Source organism: Pholis gunnellus (genome assembly GCF_910591455.1).
Source record: "Pholis gunnellus genome assembly, chromosome: 9".
NCBI lineage: Eukaryota > Metazoa > Chordata > Actinopteri > Perciformes > Pholidae > Pholis > Pholis gunnellus.
In genome coordinates, this window is record NC_136535.1 from 13,494,136 (window position 1) to 13,516,010 (window position 21,875).

Consider the following 21,875-nt stretch of genomic DNA (forward strand, 5'->3'; position numbering starts at 1 on the left):
TCTCGTCTCCTGTTCATTTCAAGAAATGAATAATGAAGTTGAAAATGAAATGCCATTCAGCCTTAAAATAAAGCAAAGGTGAACAAAGGACAAGCTAAGAGCTGAATAAAGACAGAGAGGATCCCTCCAAAAAATGGCCATCGTCCCTGTGGTTTTTCTCCTACTTCTTTACTCTGCACTCCACAAACGCCTCCTACACAGTTAGAAACTACATATCTATCACAACCCACTCGCAAACAAACAACACAGATCGAAACTACATGAAAGAGTGAGCCGTGATAGAAAAAGAAATCAACGGAACAAAAGCTAATAGGATGGCAAAACAGACAGAGAGAAGCAGCCCCCGCACTCAAGTTAAACAGCCTTGTTGTGAATGTCTTCTCTGTACTCTACAGTAACAGTTAAGGTAATTTTGCAGCGCCTGAAGCCACAACCTGACAGTGAGGCAGGGAGGAGCAGCGTGCGGTTGACTCTCTATATGCCAGTGTGGGGAAAGAAATGGTGCATGTTGCTGTTGTATGGATGGAGAGCCCAGGGTTATCGCTTTCATGCAGGTTATTCCCATGTGTCCACCTGAAAAATCAATCTCCATTTAACAGATAAATCCCCTCTCTGAGCCATCATCCGCCGATGGATGTGCTCACATTAAACACTGATTTCTTTTTTTTTAACACGTGAAAATTGAATTTGGTTGTTGTGTGCGAGTGGTGTGTGGAGACATGGAGAAAGAAAAAAAGAAAAAGGATATTTCCACATGGTATTTAGCATTGACTGAAGATGCATCTGGTAATAAACTGAATGGCGTCCTTAACTTTCTATCCTCCCAACACGCTGGACTCACAGGAATAAAATCACCATGTTGCAAACGCAAATGTTGAGAGGTGCATGCATTCGCTGTCTTGAAGAGAGAGACGAGAAGCTTCACAGCACTCTCGTGTTGTACCTTATTTGTTTAATCAGTACACGCAGCTCCAGCTCCATAATGGATGCACAGACATGAGATTGATACCAATCTTCTAATCTATTTTCTTGGCAAGAAATCATATAAGCGTGTTTCCAAAAGAAAATCTCACTAAATCTAAAACCACACAAAAGGTCTGTCATTAAAGATGCATTGAGAGTGATTTTATACATCCCATACCTCGATCATTTTCACAGGGTGTGATTGTTTTGCCAGTCAGTACTAATTATACAGTGATTACATCAGGTGCTGAGATTCCCAGCTCGCAAAAGCTCCATTTATAGCCTGCATTTACAATAACTCTGCGTGTGTGAGACATGCTTTGTATAACCACAAAAGCAAACGGGCGAAGCATGCAATCAGAAAATGGTATGAAATGCATCAATGTTAATGCAAAAATGCCAAACATTACCCAATTTCACCTTCTCAATTAGGAGAATGTGCTGAGAATTCGTCTTCTGTGGCTGTGAATATCTTTTGGCCTGCTGGTCAGTAAAAAACAACCAGCATTTTGAAGATGTCACGTTGAGCTTTTTCACCATTGTATGGACAAAACAACAAATGTATTACTTTAGGGAATAATCAGATTAATCAAGAGGAAAAAAATGAGTGAGTTGAAGACCTGCATTTGGATCCACTACCTCTTCTCTTGATGTTTATGTTGAATCCATAACTAGTTGGCACACTCACGTGGAAATTACATTTCTGTCCATTACAGGCTTTGTAAACAGTGTCAAAGACCTGTTGATGCTGCAGTCTTGGATGCTAGATAGACGTTGACACAAGTCTGACATTTCTTTAATGACTGTCTATGCTTTGGATGAGCAGAGAGTGTGTGTGTGTGTGTGTGTGTGTGTGTGTGTGTGTGTGTGTGTGTGTGTGTGTGTGTGTGTGTGTGTGTGTGTGTGTGTGTGTGTGTGTGTGTGTGTGTGTGTGTGTGTGTGTGTGTGTGTGTGTGTGTGTGTGTGGAGAGAAATGGAAGCGGTTGACACCTCACTAATTAGCCAGCTGAGGCAGCCAGTATTCCTGGTGTTGCCTTGGGCCACACAGCATCCCTCTGCTGTATCCAATGCCCCCTGGCTAACAAATAAATAAATAAATAAATCTAGATTCGCTAAAGAGAGGAAGTTGTTTCTGAAGGCTGCTGTCTGGCAACCATTTCACACACTTCAAAAGAGGGCGTGGGAATGAAAACAGACCAAATTGTTGCCCATGGACATGCAGTGATAAAACAGCTCGTCGCCTACATGGGCCAATCTGAACCTCCTCTTCTTGCTCTTATACTCTCACCATAGATGCTCTCCCACTCGTTTTCTCCTTTTTCTGTCAGATACACAAACGTAAATCTCCTATTCACCATTTATTTCTTCTCATCTCTTTAACCGTGTGTGTGTGGTATAGCTGTAGCAGCGCTCACGGGTTAGATCGCTGGCCTCTAAAAAGGAACTCCACAGAGGGAAGAAGCACAAGAAGAAAAAAAAGCCAGCGGGGGGAAAATAATCCAATGACCACTTTTGGTCAAAAGCTGCAGCAGTCAGCGACAAGGCCTTAAATTTAATTTCCCCTAAAAGAACAGTTATCCTCTATGCCTTTTTTTAGCATGTTATTGTTCAGCCTCAATCCGACCACGGCGGTCAAACTGAAGACAGTCGCTGAAAAACAGCACGGAGCTCCTCTGCAAACCAGAACAGGCTGATCAGAAAATGTTTCATTTACGAGCTGAAGTATATAGAGGAGAGACGAGAAGATAAGAGACAGAGGAAAATGCTTTACTCTGTCACTTACAATGTGTTTTTGTTTTGTTTTTTCTATGCAGCTCTGTCGCATACTGTCCTGAGAAACAATGCAGGGTTCAAGCATGCCATGACTTCATGATGAATCAGTGTTTTTATGTTCTCGTCAACCTGGGGTGTCATCTCAAAGGCTCTTCTGTCCCTTCGACCGACATTTATTTTATTTTCAAGGGTTGTTTTGTCACATTTGTGTCAAAAAACAACACGAGATAAATCATCAGATTCTATTGACGAAAGCAAAAAGGGGGTAGACAGTTTTGCTTTGCTCATATTGAGCTCAGCCAGCTGTATATATATATATATATATATATATATGCCTCTGAAGCACGCCGGTTTGAGTTCATCCTCCTCCTTCCCGCTCTAATCATGTTAGACCATGGGGCCTGTGCTATCTGTGTCCTCAAATGCTGTTTTGGACAGAAAAACATGAGAGATGGATATTTTTGGCTGGATTTTAAGCTGTAAATAGACAAGATGCAGTTTCCTTCCCTTTTTGGAAGAGAACAGATTAAGAGTGGGTGAATGTGCGTGCAGGGCTGTAAGCAAGGAATTATGGGCTCCTACACACAGTTGAGGATGGGCCCTGGCTCCAATTATCCACAAATGCTTGACAAATGCCCAAGGCTGCGTTGCTAATTGCTTAAGTCAACTGAAAACGTATATATGCACTAACAACTAACACACAATATCAACTAAGGGACTTAAAGTGGCTGCTGCTTTAATACTCGACTTTGAGGCCCCGTGTTATAAAAAGGGTCTCTGTGTTGCATATTCATGCTTGATCAAAGAACCATACAGAAAATCTGGTGCCTGGTCCAGCAGAGGAAAATGTACACATCGTTTAAACGATATGCATATGTTACTGCAACAGGGGCTCCGCAGCTCATGTTTGCTTTTTTTGTTTCGGCCCTGCAACTTGATCACAACTTCCCACATTAATCTTATGTTATAATAATAAATCAACTGATTCATCTAATGTAATAAATCAGTTATCAGATCACTCATCCATCAGCTGACACAACCTTTCCCTCTGAAGAGTTAAAATTGTAGCAGCTGGTCAACACAAGCAGGTGTAATTCAACTCTGATCACTTTTGATGGGCATTTTATATCATTTTCAACATTTGATTAAGCTATTTATAAATATAATAAATAAAAAAAGTTCATGTCCTAAGCGTACTTTCATCTTAACAATTTTGGGCTTGATCCACAGGATTTAATACATTGCCGACAGTAAACCAGACCAGCTTGGATAAATAAAAAACACTGACAAATAGCCTGCACACTTGGAGATCTCTTAAGTCATCTTAGCCAGACACTTTGGGGCCCCTACAGCTCACTTTAGGGCCCTTGGGTACCCCCCCCCCCACACACACACACACACACACACACATTTTGTTGGAGAGACAGAGCGAGAGAGAAACGTGGACTGGAGGAGACACACAGACAGACAAAGGCGACATTTTGCCTTTCATTTTCCTCTTTGTACTCACCTCTCCTCCGTGGCCATCAAAAATCCCAAATATAGACGGGTGACTCTTGTTGACCAGGTCGGTGAGCACCTCGAACCTGTCCTCCATGTGGTCTCGCCGGCCTTGGATGGAGTACACGGCCACGTTGTTGCTCTTGAACTCCCAGGTCTTGGAGAACTCCGCGTCCAGGACGTCCAGCCCGCCGAACCGCTCGTTCTGCATCATCTCCGCCACTTTCCCCTTGACCATCTTGACCGCATCCCGGCTGGACTTGACGATGGTCTTCACTTCGTCCGTGTGGAAGAAGTAACTCCACAGAGCCAGGCTGATGCACAGCAGGAACAAGGTCTCCGGTCTGAGCAGAAAATAACGCATGATCCGACCTAACAGAGACAGCAGGGTCATCGTATCCTCTATCATTTATTTACATGCAGGAAATCGCGGCAGGTTGTGTGTCGCTCGCCGCCGCCGCAGATTTCAGTCCATCGCCGTTGGTGTCAGTGGTTTGGTGGCGGTGAAACATTTAAACCGAGCGTTTCACACCCGGGACACGGATCACACTGACTGACCGAGTGACACTTAAAAGGAGGAGGTACGGTGTACGCGTACGCACTCGGACCGGGAAAACAAACCCGATGCTCCGGCTGCTGGTTCCCCTCTAGCACGCAGCCCCGCAGTGAGCCCCCACCGGCTGTCCGTGGACCATCTGATGCAGACCACCGACTTCAACCCCCCTCCCTGGGGACACAAATCGCAGGTCGCCCGTTTGGATTGCAAAGTCTGTGTGTGTCTAGATGAGAGCCGTGGGCAGAGTCTCTTCCTGGTCAGCCCCGCTACTTGTTCCCAGTCCTGAAAATAGCGGTCCGCGTTGAAGCCCCCAACATTCCCAGCTGCCACACTGGCTGCGACTCTTTGCTGCTGACTGACTAAACAAGGGTGCTGCCTTCAGGTGCAGCTCGAACGAGTCAGAGATCCAGAGTAGCCAGTGTGGGTAATCGCTATTGATCAAGTCTGTCAGTTTGGCTTTTAAAACTTCACAAAGTACCCACAAATAAGGCTGGGTAGTATATGGTCGAACACATTATCACCCATAGTATATAAGTGAGATCCACTGCTACACATAACATTAGGCCAAATTATTCCAAAGACTTTGAATTATAGCTTGCACATAATAATGTATTTGAGTACAGAAATGTGTAAGTCACGGCAACTTTATTTGCAGAGCACAACCAACGTGCTTGGATTATAGAGACTTTAGAACAACATTAAAAAAACACAATAAAAATCCAAATAAAAATTGGAATCACTTGGAATTGGAAATTGGAAAACTTGTTGAAGACATATTGAGCTCATACAATCAACATATCATTTCACTGAAATGTAATAAATTACAATGAGCCTTTCCCACCAACACGACAGTTGAAGAAGTGGAAATAGAGTTCCAGCATCTGTGGTTTAATTTAATCAAAACATTAACAGAAATACTGCTCCGTAGGTCTTGAACTGAAATTATCTAAATCCCCAAACTGAATTCAGTTCAGTTAGTTCTAAAAGAGCACTTTTTTTTTTTTACCAAAATGGCATAAAGCAGTATTTAAATAAAATGTCCATGAAAAGACTACAACATTCCACCATTTAATTTTCAATATGGCCTGTATGCATATTGTCCTTAATACTCACACCTCAGTAGTGTAGCTGTTAAATACGTTCCCTTTCACTGTTCCTCGGGCTCCTTATTCATGATCGTTAGCGTGTGTTTTAAGTTTAGATATTTCCGACAGTACCTGAATGCATACAGAGAGCTGCCATGCAGGTGCGCTCACAAACGAAGGATTGATTCATTCTAACACAGGGGCCTTGTTTTGCCAATTTCCTTTTGCATATTGAATATAAGCTCAGTTAAAGTTCAATATTGACTAACATGTCAAGGGCCTTAAAGAGATGCTTTACTGTGATCTTTGAGGAGAGTCCTTGTGTCATTAAAGTCTTCAATTCCTAATTATTTCAGATAGTTTTGTGCTTACGTGGTGCATAATCCAAAATATTTTGTGTGTAATCAAAACACCACACAGCAACTGGTTTCATGTAATATAGCACCATCAGAGTACTTTATCTGTTATGAGGAGAAGGGATTAATAGGGGCCAGCAGCTAATTGTTGCCCTCTGACACCCACTTTAAAATGCTTCTCTTCGCACAGAAGAGGAGTTTTAATGAATTAGGAGGAATACTTCGGGGATTATCTATACCAAGAATGCATGATGAATGAGAAATGTTCACTGTTTGAACAAGTATTGTATGTCACATCCCCAAAATCCTGGCTTCTCTCCATGGCTCCCTGTTCGTTTTAGAATAGATTTTAAGATTGTACTGATCACTTTTAAAGCACGTATGGTTTTGGCCCCAAAGAGGAAATGTTGACCCCTATGAGCCAGCTCGCAGCCAGATCCTCAAGTGGGGCCCTTCTGGCTGTTTCAAAGTCGAGGCTAAAAACTAAAGGTGACCGTGCTTTTGCCATCAGGGCCCCTCGGCTTTGGAACGAGCTGCCTGAGGAGATGAGGCTCGCAGAATCAGAAATCTCTTTTAAATCACTTCTTAAAACACATTTTCACAGACTGGCTTTTATGTGATAGCATCGCTTTTCTGCTTTGTTTCAGTTTTTTAAAGGTGCTATATAAATAAATAAAGTTATTATTATTATTATTATTGATTTGTGAATAATATACACATTGTAGTAAATAGTGAGTTATCCTTCTGTAAACTTGCACTTATTACAAAACATTGACAGATCTGGCTTAGTTGAAATGTGTCACTAGGGTAATATGTAGTCTATTATTCATCTTAGAGTGTCGTTCCTTTGTTCTATTAGTGATAAGACAGCCAAATTGGTTGAGCCACATATCATCCGAATCTTTATCTTCAATTTCAACATGAAAGTCATTCTCCCATTCTGTTTTAATTGTAGCTGTATTTTCTTTCACTGCCCTGCAGAGTGACCCATAGTATCATGTCACTATTTGGTCCTCACTGTGAACAAATATTTGTTCCAATGAGGAGATTGTGCCACAATATTGAGACTGTTTGAGATTGGATATTTCATAATTTAGGGGGAAAAAATGCAATTCAGGTTTTGTTTATCAATGTATAGGTCATCGGATCTGTGTTCTGAATTGTGAGGAGTCACAAAATATGATCAAACGCTGTAGACAGTAACTCTCTTAAGTCAAACAAAATGGCCTATCCTTATTATGTTGCATCAGGGAAATATTTTTTTAATCTAAATAAGACATTACATAGTTACATTTCTCTGTATTTTGTTCTTTTTTCTTTTCTTTTATAATTAGTACAATAGGTTATGAAAGCCTTGTGTCATATCGTATCTTTTATTATTGTGTTGGATTTTCAAAAGCTGTATTTATACTGTTGTAATTCATTGCTAAATATGTTTTATTTAGCCTTTTATTAACTTTTGGAATTGTTTTTGAAGGAATTTTATTCAGGCAAGCAAAGACAGGCCCGGGGTCCTTGCGAATTGCTTGACGTCACCGCTCCTTCCTTGGTCCTCGGTGGGGAAAACGTGGACGACTTTACTTTCAAGTGTGCTGTGGATTTCACGTCGAAATAACTCCAGTAAGTTCTGTCATCACTCAATTGTGCCAGTTGTAGTTGTCGAATACTTTTAGTTGACATTGTGTGCTTGTTACTTCACGCATATCTTTCAAAATCACTCGTAAAAACTAGCAGTTTAGCCTTTAATGCTAACTGCCTGATACTGAACGTAGACCATCAGCTAGCAGCTAGCTAGCATAGCCTGCACCGTCCCCTTTTAATTATCTAGCAGTCTTTACTTAGCTGTTTACCTGTTTCTGAATGAGAATAAGAAAACCTTTCTATTGTGTTGTTTACTTGCTGTTTAAATATACTCTGTGCTTGCTACCAGCTAACGTTGGCTGTTCTCCAGCAGGCGTGTTCTGCCAAAGCTGTGGAAGTTAAATATGTCACGTTTTTGTCCTCAGAGTTCATAAAGATCCGCTGACATACACTGACCTGTCACGTTGACGAGAATGGAGTACGTTCAAGCTCCTGCCACAAGCATCCAGGGGAATATGTAAGTGAACAAATAGTATCCATGTCCTCGAATGCTTTTTATCGTCAGTCCTGGGTTAGACCTTCCTCAAGTATGACATTTTTACATGTCCACAGAAGGAAACACATCTGCAACTATTAACATTGCTCTGTTCACTTTAAGTCTGCAAGTGTGTGAATAATAATCAATTCTTATTTTGTGCTGAACTAGACTGGAGAATTTGTAATTTATAATAGTAAACAGTCATTTTTGTTTTTCAAGATTACACATCATACCCTCTGTATTACTGTTGAAATTACTGATTATTGGCGAACAGTCGCTGCACACTCGTGCATTCACAAGCTATGAAGAACAAAACCTTTAGCTGTATTCACAAAGCACGTTATCTTTTCATTAAAAGTCCAAAATTAAGCCAACGCTTCCAGAGTTTTGAACAGAAATCAATAAACTAAGTTATGCTTAGAGAAATAGTCAGCAGTAATGTATAGTACATGTATGAGGTGTAAAATGCCACATCACTTATTTATTTCACTGATTTTTTACCAATGTGGTCTCTTTCTCTGCCCCCTCCAGCCTGTGCTGTACCTGTGGCGTCCCCATTCCTCCCAACCCAGCCAACATGTGTGTGGCCTGCCTGCGTACTCGGGTGGATATCTCGGAGGGGATCCCCAAGCAAGTCACTGTGAACTTCTGCAAGCAGTGTGAAAGGTTTGTTTCATTGCTTCAACAACAAGCGGAAATCAATCATGCTTTTTTTTTTTATGTGATACAAAGATTAAATCATTGCGTCTCTCTATAGAAAACATTTACAGGTTAAAAAAAAGTAAATGTTTGAGAAGTTTTGTTGGGAAAGTTGAACATCTTCCTCTTTCATGCAGGTACCTGCAGCCTCCAGCCACCTGGATGCGATGTGCTCTGGAGTCCAGGGAGCTGCTGGCTCTTTGCCTGAAAAAGATTAAGAGCTCTATGACCAAAGTAAGTGTGATCCTCACGAAACTTCACAAACACACTGGCATATTTTCATTCACAAAAAAGTAAATGAACATTGCAGGTAAATAGTCAAGCGTGTAACCTGTCCCGCCCCTTATTTTTCTATCTTGATGCTTTCAGCCCCGTCTTGTTACTGAGCCTACTTATTATATATTAATATAATTAAATTTAGCTAACACACATGCCATGGACTCATTTTTATCATAGCCTCTTAAAATATAATGCTGCCTTATACAATAAGAGAAATTATGGCCTCAACAGTTCAAACTACAAATACACATTGTAATCTTCACGTTTCTAGGATTCTTTTATCATGGATTGCATTATTATAATGTTGTGTCCCGCTCATGTACTTCATGGATTCAACTCTCTCCTCACAGGTGCGTCTCATTGATGCTGGCTTCCTGTGGACAGAGCCCCACTCCAAAAGGATTAAGCTGAAAGTGACCATCCAGAAAGAGGTAAGAGGACGGTGTGGGAGAGAGAGAGATTCAAGCTAACGGATTAAAACATGTTTTTTATCGAAAGGTTGGCTGGTTTTTTTCAGTTGGTAATTGGCCACAAGCGCAGTTTATGTTTGAATTTAATGTGTTTTTAATTTCTGTGAGTTGTCTGTTTTAGACTGAGGGATGTCTGTGTGTTTGAGATAAGTGAGTTTTGCCGGTGGCTGCCATCTCATCTCGTTGACCTTTAGTGAGAACCTGAGTCCTTTGCCTTTCGATGCCAACTCTATTGTTTGTGCTGTTGTAGGGTCTGTATGAAGCGGTCTCCCACTGGTCAGATGTATCTAAACGGCGCAGAAATGACTTTGTGCAGAGTTGTTGTTGCTGTTTGTCAAACAGTTGGAGCAGATGTAACTTTTTGCTTTCTTTGCCTCTTCAGGTGATGAATGGCGCTATCCTACAGCAGGTGTTTGTGGTCGAGTTCGTCATCCAGTACCAGATGTGTGACGACTGCCACCGTGTGGAAGCCAAGGACTTCTGGAAGGCTGTGGTTCAAGTTAGGCAGAAGGTAGGAGTCTGTGGTTTAATGACATATCCTATATATAGATATTTATATATATATATATATATATATATATATATATATATATATATATATATATATATATATATCCCATGCTCAGGGCTGGAAACATGCATGCATCTGCTTCTGCACCCTTTTAATGGTGACCCTGTATTTCACTCTCATAACAATGTGTTTATTTTGGTTCCTCTCATTCACTGTACTCTGTTTACTCTTTCTTTTCAATCCTGCTATTTTGTGTTAATTTGGCAATTACATGTTTAAAGCTGAAGCTCTGTCTGTTGGTTTTATGTAAAGTAAAAACCTTGGTATTTAGCAGGAGTTTCAACATTAAATCCTCGGGTTGTACTTTATCTTTCATCACTGATGTGTGGAGTTACACTTAGCGTAGCTGCAGTGCTGCTGAGACTGGGAACTTATGAGATGATTGCTCAGAAACAGGCAAATTCTGTCCAGTTAAAGGTAAAAACCTTCATCCTATTTTGCTACTACATTAAAATAAGCTCGCTAAGATACTCCTGCTGGTGATGTAACTTGACCCATTCAGCAGAAGATACTTCACAATAAAAGCCAAAGTCCCTTCACTGTAAAGCTTTTACTGTGAAACAATACAGGAAGTTAGGAATCAGCAGCCTACTTGTTCTCACTTTTTTACCAGCAGTGCTTTGCCACCAGGATATCTTAACAACTATACTTTTTAGTGGAACTAGAAATACCAATACCTCTAAAGTTCTTAACTTGAGTGTGTTTCTGAAAGGTCAAAAGTGGCGACAGGTTGTGGCAGATGCCACGTTTCATACCAATAAATGTTGAAATATTTGTGGCATGTGGCTGGAAGGATCTGTATGATGATGATGATGATGCTGAGGAATCTATTTCTTTTTACAGACGGTTCATAAAAAGACATTCTACTATCTAGAGCAGCTGATCCTCAAGCACAAACTCCACAAGAATTCCCTCAACATCAAAGAAGTCAATGGTAGGTCGATGACATCATTGTATACATTTCATTTGTTCATGTATGTTCGTATACAGATCATTAAAGGGAGGGCTTTTTATATTCCTTAGGGTCTCCAACCAAATTACACTGAAAAGTGGGAAACTTGTCTCATTCGTCACCGGTGTAACTAATGTGAAGTAGAACTGAGCAGAACATAATGTGTTGAATGTTAATTACCTCGTACCAGACAGCAAGCCGTGCATGCATATCACTGGTGCCAATCAGTCCATACAGCTGTCCTGGTGTGAGCCTCAGAGGAAGACATGTGTTGTGCATCTAATCAGCGTGCTGTAATCAGAGCAGGCATGCCATACCAGATTCCTACGATGCAAAAAAATTATACCCTATTTCGAGATTCTAACTGCTACATCACACACACATGCACAGACACGCACAGGCACACATGTGCATTGAGTGAAGGCTGAGCAGCAGCTCTCTGTGCTCTTGGACCAGATTGTGAAGTGAGGTTTTTCATCTTCACATCTCGCTTTATGAAGGTTTCAACATGTGGCTGGCATATTTTCTCTCTTTTGTGTGTTGTGTGTATGTTCTGCAATGGGAATGGCCTGTGAAGCGCGCCTGTGCTGAATTCAGTGGTGATGGTGTTTGATGGTGTTTCTCTTCTCTCTCAGATGGGATTGATTTCTACTATAGCACCAAGCAGCATGCTCAGAAGATGGTTGACTTCCTCCAGTGCACCGTGCCCTGCAGGTTAGAAATGCCCGAATCTCTGCCTATGAAAACATTGTCTTTGTGAGTCTCCGTATTGGACCATCACTCTCCCATTATTTAAATGCTAATTACAAGAGCATTCAAAATGATTATGACTGCCTGCTTTCAGTCTTCACCCAACAATCCAGACATTTATGAGCAAATGTGGCAAAGTCACAGAAAAACTAGCTAGTTTATCAAAATGTCAGTTGAAGGGAATGAATGTCCTAATAATGAATCTCTGTTAAAAAACAGAGTTTACGATCTGTGTGCTTCATTGTGTTCATTAAATGTTTTTACAAAACCTCAAACATGACAAACTCGGTCACATAAGTGACTGAGTTTGAGTGCACAATACACAAACCTATTCAATGTGTGCGGAACATCTTCTCTTACATTCATGCCTCGTTACTGTGATTTGTCCAACTGTGACAATGTGAACTCTGCTGTCTCCAAATGACGTCTGATAGTAATACTAATTTAATAATTAACACTTTCTTTCCTGTTTTAAAGGTCAAAGACGTCCCTGCGCCTCATCTCTCACGACATCCATTCAAACACGTTCAACTACAAGAGCACATACTCCATGGAGATAGTACCCGTCTGCAAGGTATACAGCAAAGTGCTTTATTTGTTTTTAATTTAACTTGGATTCAGTTTCACTCGGGATCTCTTGTTGTAGCTGAGATACGCTCATCACCACGGACGAGCCAGAGCTGTCTTATTTCCTAACACGTCACATCTTCACTCTGTTAGTTCAGAGAAAATGTTGTTAGAAAGCTGTTTCATGATGTGCAGATGGAAACCTGAGGCTGGCCAGGAATCTTTCACGTTACGTTTGTTTTTGACTTTTCATTCGGGGCATTTTCAACAAATGAAAACAGAAATTAGAAAAGAGATTTGCTCGTTTTGCCGCCTAATTGGATCATTGCGTTTAAACTTGGACTAGATTCCAAGTCTCAGACAGAGACACGTCTTAACCTCTAAAGCAAGAGTCCAAAGTGCTTTTTACTTTCCATTCGACCTCAGTTTGACCTTGGGTTGTCTGGTTTTGTCTCGTTGCCAGGACAACGTGGTGTGCCTTTCACCGCGGCTGGCGCAGAGCTTGGGGAACATGGGTCAAGTCTGTGTGTGCGCCCGGGTCACCAGCACCATCCACCTCATCGATCCCAACACCCTGCAGAGTGAGTATTTCTACTGCTGGAGGAGCGTCTCTTCACAGGTCCGACTGACTAAATATTCATACAGCTGTAGTCTGGTTGTTGTCAGCTGAGTTGTAGTTTGAATTCCTACACTCACGTCTTCAGTAATGTGAGCTCTATGCATGGACATCAGAAGTTCCCCAAGATATCCGTGCTCTCTAAGGAGGGATTTAGCCCAAAGATTTAGCTCATTTTCAATTTGCACACACGGGAGAGTAGACATGCTTACAAACCGTCATCTCGTTGTTTGCTTATCGTAAATAAAATCAAAACAATTTAACAAGACTGCTGAACAAGACTGCTGAACCAACAAGTAGATTAACCAAGTTATTCAAGAACATTGATTAATTATTTAAGGAATTTGTCACTGAAAAAACATTTTCTGATTCAAGCTTTAGTGCTTTTCTCTCTCTCTCTAAATCATTGCGTACTGAATATCTTTGTTCGACTTCAACCAGCAGTCGGATCTCCGCATGAGAGAACCAGGACCAGAACCAGAACCAGGACTGTGTGCGGCCGCCTGTCGGGCCCTGCTGCAGTTCAATGAGAGCTCAGAAACACTTCAGCTTTTGTCCACAGAGAACGCCAATACCGACACACAATGAAATGTTTTGGCATGGAATTGTAATGGTTGTCTTCAAATTACTTGTTTTGGTCAAGCAACAGTCCAAAATTCAGTTTACCAGTCACATAAGATAATTTTGGGCATTTCTGCTTGATAAATAATAGCAGTCAAATGATTATCAAGATAGTTGCCCAATCACGTGCCTGTGTAATCAAACGTGTCAGTTTAATCATAAATGTAGTTATAGAGATATTAGGGTTAGTTGTTGGGTCTTTCTGCTAACATAGTAGCTATGTGGCTCATGCTAATGAACTGCAGCTGTGCTCGGCTCGTGATTGGCCCAGGTAGGTGTGTGAGGGCAGGACCTCGATACCGCAGCTCCAGCCCCCCTCCCCCCCCCCAAATAACATCAAAGATGGCAGCTTCCGCATCCGTGATATTTTGACTTCACTTTTGGACAAAGGGAGGAAGTAGAACGGGTCATGCATCTTTAAAAACTGTGTATGTTTTACCTCTACACGTAATCACACTACTGTAGTGTTGTAGTCTTTTTGTATTTTGTGATTAACACTTTGGTATTCACTGCCACAAGTTTTGCATTTTTGTGTCTTTGAGTGTCTTCAAGACACATCTGTATGTTACCATGGTGCTGTAACTAAATCACTGCTTCGATGCTGCAGTGATCTGACCCCCCGTCTGCTGACCACATTGTTCATCACAGCCGTCGAACTCGACAGCTCTGCTCCCAGTCAGGGCACGAGACACAAATCCAAAGCGATTTTGTGCATGCCGTCATAGCCGAGTGAGGTTATTTTGAGGGATTCGTAATCAATACAAGAATGCTGATAATTAGCGACGACGTGCTTCCTCTGTGTAATCATTCATTTTGTGAGAGGCTGAGACGCTCCTCTGCAGATTTCCGACACTTTGTAAGCGTCTCGCACGGTTTTGATTACTCTTCAAAGAGCAGGCTATTTTTGTTGCCGAAAGTTTTTGAGCAGGCTGAATAGCTGAGACAGCCTCGAGGCAAAGCTCTGTTTGGCAGATTTGGGCTGCTGGAAGCAATTAACTTGAGTATTAAAAATATTTGCGTTGCTGTTTGTCGTCTTCAGTTTACTTGCAATATAGACAGAAACACATCATTCTGTCTGTATGTACAGATAGAAAAACACTGACAGGTTCATGCTACTTTTATGGCCCATGTGTTTTTATAGATAAAGAAACTTAAAATGTGAAGTTTAAAAACAATCCAATGCATCAAGAGTGACTCACTTCTTGAAAACCTGTCTGTGGATGCATGTGATTAACTGTCAAGTCAAAATGAGACGGTACTATATCATTTGTGCTCACATTTTCTGTCTGAACTGTCGGTAATGAACTCATGAATAATCTCTTAACTCACTAGTTGCTGAGGTGGACGGGAACACATACTGGCGAAACCCCTTCAACAGTCTCGTTAACCGGCGGCAGCTGGAGGAGTTCATCGTCATGGACACAGACATCATCAGAAACCAGAAGCTGGGTGCTGGAGCGGGCGTGAGGTCCACTAAGGTGAGGGCTGTGTTTGTTTGTGTGTGTGTGTGTTGTTGCAGCACAGATTGCATTATGGAGGAACATTGCTTTTCTTTTTGGAAGCAAAATCAATAGCGAAGCATTACATTATCCCTGAGTCTGTATGCGGGATTCAGGCCAAAACGACAGGAACACGGTGTGTTCCACGGGAGAGTTTGTTTCGATGGTGCAGGAGATGGGGTTTGTAGGGACACTGTTTGCTCTCTTCGCTCTGAATGTTGCACCAGTATCGATGCAGCTGTCTGAACACACTGGAGGAACAGAACAAGATGATGTTTTAGCGATTTAAACTTAATTTATATCCCCCCCGTGTGTGCTTGTTATAGCACACCCTGGCTGAGGTGTGGGTGCAGAAAACATCAGAGATGGACACCAGTCAGCAGTATCACTGCCGTACATTCCTGGGCCACCTGCTCAACATCGGAGACCTGGTGCTGGGGTGAGTACGAGTATGTTGGCCGGGTTGGCAGTGAAGACCGATCACATGCTTGGAGCGTTACAATTTATGCCGTATTTACTTCTCCCGTTACAGATTTGACTTTGCCAATTCCAACGTCAATGATGAATACCTGAATAAGATGAACCCTCAACACGTTCCTGATGTGGTGAGACGCCTCAGTGAATAAACCAGGGCTTTCATGATCCCTTTGAGTAGCTATTGTCGTCTTGTTGAACACTGTCCTCTAGTGGCAATTTAAGATACTGACTGTAGATTTGATCACATCCCTTGGATGAGAAAAGTTAGTTGTGTGGTTTTAATTTGTACAAACTGAATGTGAACCCTCTAAGGTCCTGATCAAGAAGAGCTACGACCGCAGCAGGAGGGTGAGGCGCAGGAACTGGAAACTGCATGAGATGGTGAGAGACCGGGAAGACAACGACACCGATGATGAGAGGTAGGAGAGAAATACCGAGTTTCTAATTTCTCTTGAAGTGAAAGAATTCAAGCGTCAAGAATTCGTTGTTTTCTTAAACGTTGTCTGGTGTGCATATTTGTTTAACTAGTGATCTTTAAAGGATGAGGCTTGTGATATTCTACTTTTAAAAAGGCTAAATAAATTACTTAAAACAGTTAGACACTGTAGGTTGTTTTTTTTAATCAAATGTTACTCAATCAGGAGTAAGTAGCGCATTTATTGGGAGTATTTTCAGACTTGGAGTGATGCATATTTGGTGCTCGAGTGTCTACAGCAGCAGAACGGTGTTGGATTGACTCAATTCAAATTACAGTTCCATGTGTCTGTTTAATAATAAAACATGGCAGTCAACAGTGTGGGTCTATTATGTTTTTTAATAGTTTCTGAACAGTAATGACACTACACAGGCAGTACCTGTTAGTAGACTCATCATGCAGGCTTCGGTCTTTTAAAGGGATATGTTGTCAAATATCCCCAGAATGATCCTTAAATGAAGAATGCTTGAAGAAGTTCTCATGAAATACTCTTACAAAAAATGAAGGGCATCCATTTAGCACACCGTGTCCTTAGAGAATACCTAAATATACAAATGTTTAAAGTTTGTTTTGGGCACAAGAAGCCCCTCTCCCAGAAAATAATGAGAAACAATTGGAACCTAAATGGTGACTAAAGATATGATGTTGTTGTTTTGGTCGGTTAGTGAATAATTGGAAAATGCCAAGTATCCTGCAATGTTGTGCCACATGGGTTTTCCTGTAACTTGCTTTTCGGTCTTCAGACAATACCAGGACTTCCTGGAGGATCTGGAGGAGGATGAGGCTCTGAGGAAGAATGTTAACATCTACAGAGGTGAGCAGCTGCAGACTTCACTTCAGCCGTTCTGTTGATATGTTTGTTTCCATCGTAGCAGCTTAAATAGTTAAGATGACAATAGATCTAATGTCACGCATTCATTATAGATGATGTATTGGACAGTTAATGAAAAGAGGTGGATTTTGAATTGCAGATGCGTCCAAGCTCCCAGTGCAGAGCGACACTGAGGATGACGGAGCACCGTGTGTGTCCCTGGTGGAGATGCTGGAGGAGCTCAGCCTGGTGGATGCAACAGGAGAAGAGGGTGCCGACATGATGACGGAGTAACCAGTTGCCATCCTTCCTGTGTGACACTGACAGCTGATCTGGCAAATACAGGTCCGCTGATGATACAGTGATACAATTACACACAAAACTGAGAGCAGATTGAGGATTTATCGCACCGATGAATAATAATAGTGTCATACAGCTCATCAGACTGTAATGTAATGACAGTTAACACGGTGGGTTATAATGGTGCCACCTGGTAACCAATGTGCTTCTAAAGTGCTCTCTTTGTCATTTAACATTTTGAAGTGATGTAGAAATTGAGTGCCTCTAGTTCACTATATCAAAATAAACATTTGTCCTAATGTACACTTTTCATGAATATTTTTTTGGGGGGATTTAAAGGACATTAGACGGGTCCCTTATCCATACTACATATGAATTCTATGCAGTAACTTATTGTCAGAGAAATTTGTGATGTCAGATAACCTGCAATTTTGTAAAGCTGCTTCCAATTAAATTTAACAAAAAAAATCTCAGATTGAATACTTATTTTTGCTGTTTTGCCACCATCCACATTTCTTTTACCAGCTTTGAGCACTGAGAGAAGATAGTTTGCATCAACAGCACTCAGAAATCAATGCATACATAATTATTTTGCCACTTGGACACACAACATATTTAACACCTGCGTAGAATCGGGTAGTATTGCATTGAGACCAGTGATTTTCATTGTCGAGTTCTCTGCTGTGTTTATCCACCAGAGGGAGCTTTGGGCCACTAACGAAGGAGAACAAATGCATCCAAAGAGGTTGTGTTGGTAAATGGAGTTATATTGCCACCATGGACATTATTCAATTACTCACCCAGCTTCACCACCTTTTCAGCCAGAGAGAGTGCCGTCTGTGCTCTGATACGGGCTGCAGCTGGAGATGCAAATTAGAGTCAAGGCTGCTCTGAGTAAAAAGTGTCCTCACCTGTTTGGAGCCATGGCTCGTATGTAAACAGTTGTGTACTGCAAGCTGTCACATTTTAATGTACACCAAAGGTACTCGCAGACTCGCATTTAACTTCATCAGCGCTAGATTCCACTCTATATTTTGGACACTCAACGCCCAGAAACATCCTCACAATGAAGCTGTCAGATGAGGGGCTTTTGAACAAGTAACATTGATTCATGGTAATAAGTAAAGAAATAGCTAAAAACTTTCAAATGTGCAGATTTTAAATGGTCTGATGGTCTAGTATGTAACATTAGTACCTCATATTTCATGCTCATGTACGGATTAAACGGAACAATATACAAATTGAATGCCTTAAAAACTCAGAGTAGTTTTAAATGGCTTGTAAGAGAAAAGTGTATATATACATTTTAACATTAAACTTTGGGTTTTGGATGATCCCTGATTCGAAAATATAAAACGATTAAGTTTACACGCTCCGCCTTCTCGTCAGTATAAAATCCAAACCACAATTTAACTGAAGAGTTGAGGAGTTAAGAGGTTTTTCTTTGTCACCATGTTAGTGGCATGGCTGTTCAGAACTACAGATTTTAGGCTTTTAGGTGATCTAAGACACCGGAGGAACATGTGTGTCCCAGGTTGTATTATTTTGTGTTCGATGTCTCACATTAGAACTTGAAGAGGGGGAGTCTTGTTTTTCACAAACTGAGCTTGCTGTTCACGGTAATCAGAGCTACTTGGGAAAGTGAATGAGGTGAATCCCCTCTGGGTGTTTGTGTGTGTGGTTTTGGGCAACACCAACTAAGAGTATAGGGCTGCTTCTTTTTTTCTGAACCACCTCCCGTTGACCTGATTTTCTCACCACCTTTGCTGGTGCACAAACTGAGCCCTTGTTACCCAAATGCTTTAGCCTCTATGCCCCCCTGACCTAATTTCTCCTATTACAGAACCATTTCCTCTCCGTATAAGAAGACCTCTGGGATCCTGTTGGAGCTTTGATTCTGCTTTGAATGCTGGTTTACAAAGTACATGTAACGGAGCACTTCAGGATGGTTTATGTAAATATTTATACTAAACAGAGTTAGCCTATTAAATCTCTGCAAGGGGAAAATGTTATTCGTGCAACATTTCTGGCATTATGAACCGGTCCTCATGCATGTGACGCAGACAAAATCTTAGTGTATCCATACGCAACTCGTGCACGGTGGCACTGCCCGTGTTTACACATCTATTATACACAGTGCTGTCAAGTGCATGAATTGAGCATGTCAGCAAACCTTCAGCAGATAGGAGATAAGATTTCCTGCACTGATTGTCCTAAAACAAAAGGGACAACTTCTCAAGTTGTACGTGAAGTGCTTTTTTGGGTTGTGCGGTTTTTTTCTTCTTCTATTGGCTCTCCTTGTTTAAGGTTCAGGTTATTCACGTTTAACGCTTTCTCAGCCCTTGTTTCATGCTTGCCTAAATATAGACATGTTTTGTGTCTGAGTGTGCATATAGACTTTGGGTGGTTTTATAAGACAAACGCGTTAGTCAACCTGTGATTAGTGCGTAATACGGTTACAGATTCCAGCGCCTGTCTCCAAAATGCACAAACTCATAGGATGTATGAAGACAAAAGAGCAGAGCGTTATTGAAACACTGCAGCCTGCAAACATATCGTTACCGTGTAAGTGGATCCAGATGTCTATAGCGTGTTGATTTTTCTTTTTTAGTTTTTACCTAAAGTAAACACAGCAGGGCTGTTGGCGATCGGTTACGCATCGTTTATTAAGGTAACTGAACTGTGCAAAGACTGCAGCTGAATATTAAACTATCGGAATGTCTTTTTTACGTTCGGTGTCGATCTCGTATTTGCGCAATATATGCTGTTCATAAACTCTTAACATCCCTGCGGTTTAAGTGCATACCAGTGTTGCGCTGTCTCGGCTCGTTTTTCCAGCCTCTTCCTGCTGCTATACGTCAGAGGCTGCAGCATGGTGGGGACAGATCCGCACGAGGATGCGACACGGACTGAAGACAGTTTAAAAATGAAGCACAAGAAAACAGCGGATTTTACATGGCTGACATAGCGCTGCCACCTAGACACCGGCTCCTGCTGTGCCTCTGATGCGAAGTCTGTTTTTCTTTCAGCTGCGTAAACGCACACACACACGCACACCGGCCCGTGCGTTATAGTCCCCGGTCACTCCACCTGCATGATCTGTGAGCCAGGTGACCCGTGAGTGTCAGCACGAGCAGGCCCAGTGGGTGTGGTGTCATTACTATGTATGACCTGCTACATATACGCCAGCGGCAAACTGGTGAGGCAGCTTTTGGTTTACACAAAGCAAGCGGAGCAGCAGCGGGACGCGGGCTGTTGTGTGTCCAGTAATTATCTCCGCCAGTATAGATATCCAGGGGATCTTACGTCGGCTGTTTTGGTGAGTCTCAATATATGGATTCGGTTCTACACAATGCAGGCTACAGGGAGCGCTCAGTAGCTGATATACCCCCTCTAATATTGTGTCTATTAAAAAGTGTCAATTAACAGGGAAAGTGATGAAACGTAACATTTATATGTGCAAATAGTTATTCATTATACATTTATAGCAGGAATTTAACTTTTTAAGTTCTTTTGCAATTTTCTGGGCCTAACTTATTAAATTAATTAATATCCTGCTGGTCATCACGTGGGCGCTACGCCTTCAAATATGTGTTTTGCTTGTTGTAACTTCAGTACAACAGCTTTACTGTGGTATTTATGTTGAGGTTAATTTGTGTGCATCCTGTGGAGTGGACTGTAAAGCTATTTGGGACGTATCCTGTTTTTCGAGGTGAGTGTACCTGTTGATGTAGCGCATCTGTTGACCGCGCCCCCTACCCAATTGTGGCGGGATCTGTGTATGCCTGCGGCTATGCAAAGCTTCCAATAAACAAAAGATTTACTTTTTATTTAAAAAAAGGTTTAACTTATAACATATTATAATATTTAATATACTAAATCGTAAATCGTAATGGAAAGTAACTTGGTAAATTTACTCCAGTATTGTACAGTTGAGTATTACCTTTTAATGCTACGTTATACTCCAGCTCCACAACATGTCAGAGGAAGATATTGTACTTTTTATATTGCTACATTTGTTTGACAACTTCAGTCACTTTGATGATTAAGAATTTAAATCATATAATCATTGCCATCGATCAAACAGTATATAAAGTAGCTTACTTTGATCAACATAAAATAATGATAATCCAATAATATTAAATACTGACAGGGGCCATTCTTCTATTTAGATTTTCAATACTTCTGTACTTCTACTAGTGACATTTAGAATGCAGGAGTATTTTTTTACCTTGAGTTATCATGCTCATAATTGTGTACTTCCTAAAAAAAATAGTTTACAACCTGTTTACATTCTTGTAATCACTCTCTGTTCATCATCCTCTGTCCTCCTCCCTCACCATCACTGTGTTTCTATCCTCCTTTACAATATATCTTTCTTACGGCTTGAATCTCACAACACGCCGCCTCCATTTACCTTCCGTCCAGCTTGCAAG

At 41.4% G+C, this 21,875-nt stretch overlaps 2 protein-coding genes across 2 annotated transcripts in view; one reads left to right on the top strand and one right to left on the bottom strand.

Annotated features, from left to right (window-relative positions):
* Nucleotides 1-5,099, bottom strand: part of ppm1lb (protein phosphatase, Mg2+/Mn2+ dependent, 1Lb) — a 40,533-nt gene extending 35,434 nt beyond the window's left edge. Inside the window, exon 1 of the mRNA XM_079165992.1 lies at nucleotides 4,247-5,099. Coding sequence (XP_079022118.1) covers nucleotides 4,247-4,645 — 399 coding nt within the window. The 5' untranslated portion in view covers nucleotides 4,646-5,099. The remainder of the gene's footprint in view (nucleotides 1-4,246) is intronic.
* Nucleotides 5,100-7,783: 2,684 nt separating this feature from the next.
* nmd3 (NMD3 ribosome export adaptor) lies at nucleotides 7,784-17,742 on the top strand. The gene is made up of 16 exons (XM_079166047.1): nucleotides 7,784-7,853; nucleotides 8,240-8,331; nucleotides 8,884-9,018; nucleotides 9,189-9,285; nucleotides 9,681-9,761; nucleotides 10,183-10,311; nucleotides 11,215-11,305; nucleotides 11,959-12,037; nucleotides 12,551-12,647; nucleotides 13,104-13,221; nucleotides 15,210-15,355; nucleotides 15,703-15,815; nucleotides 15,909-15,981; nucleotides 16,166-16,272; nucleotides 17,072-17,142; nucleotides 17,300-17,742. The coding sequence occupies exons 2-16, from the start codon at nucleotides 8,288-8,290 to the stop codon at nucleotides 17,431-17,433; spliced, it is 1,515 nt and encodes a 504-aa protein (XP_079022173.1). The 5' UTR covers nucleotides 7,784-7,853; nucleotides 8,240-8,287; the 3' UTR covers nucleotides 17,434-17,742.
* Nucleotides 17,743-21,875: the final 4,133 nt, after the last annotated feature.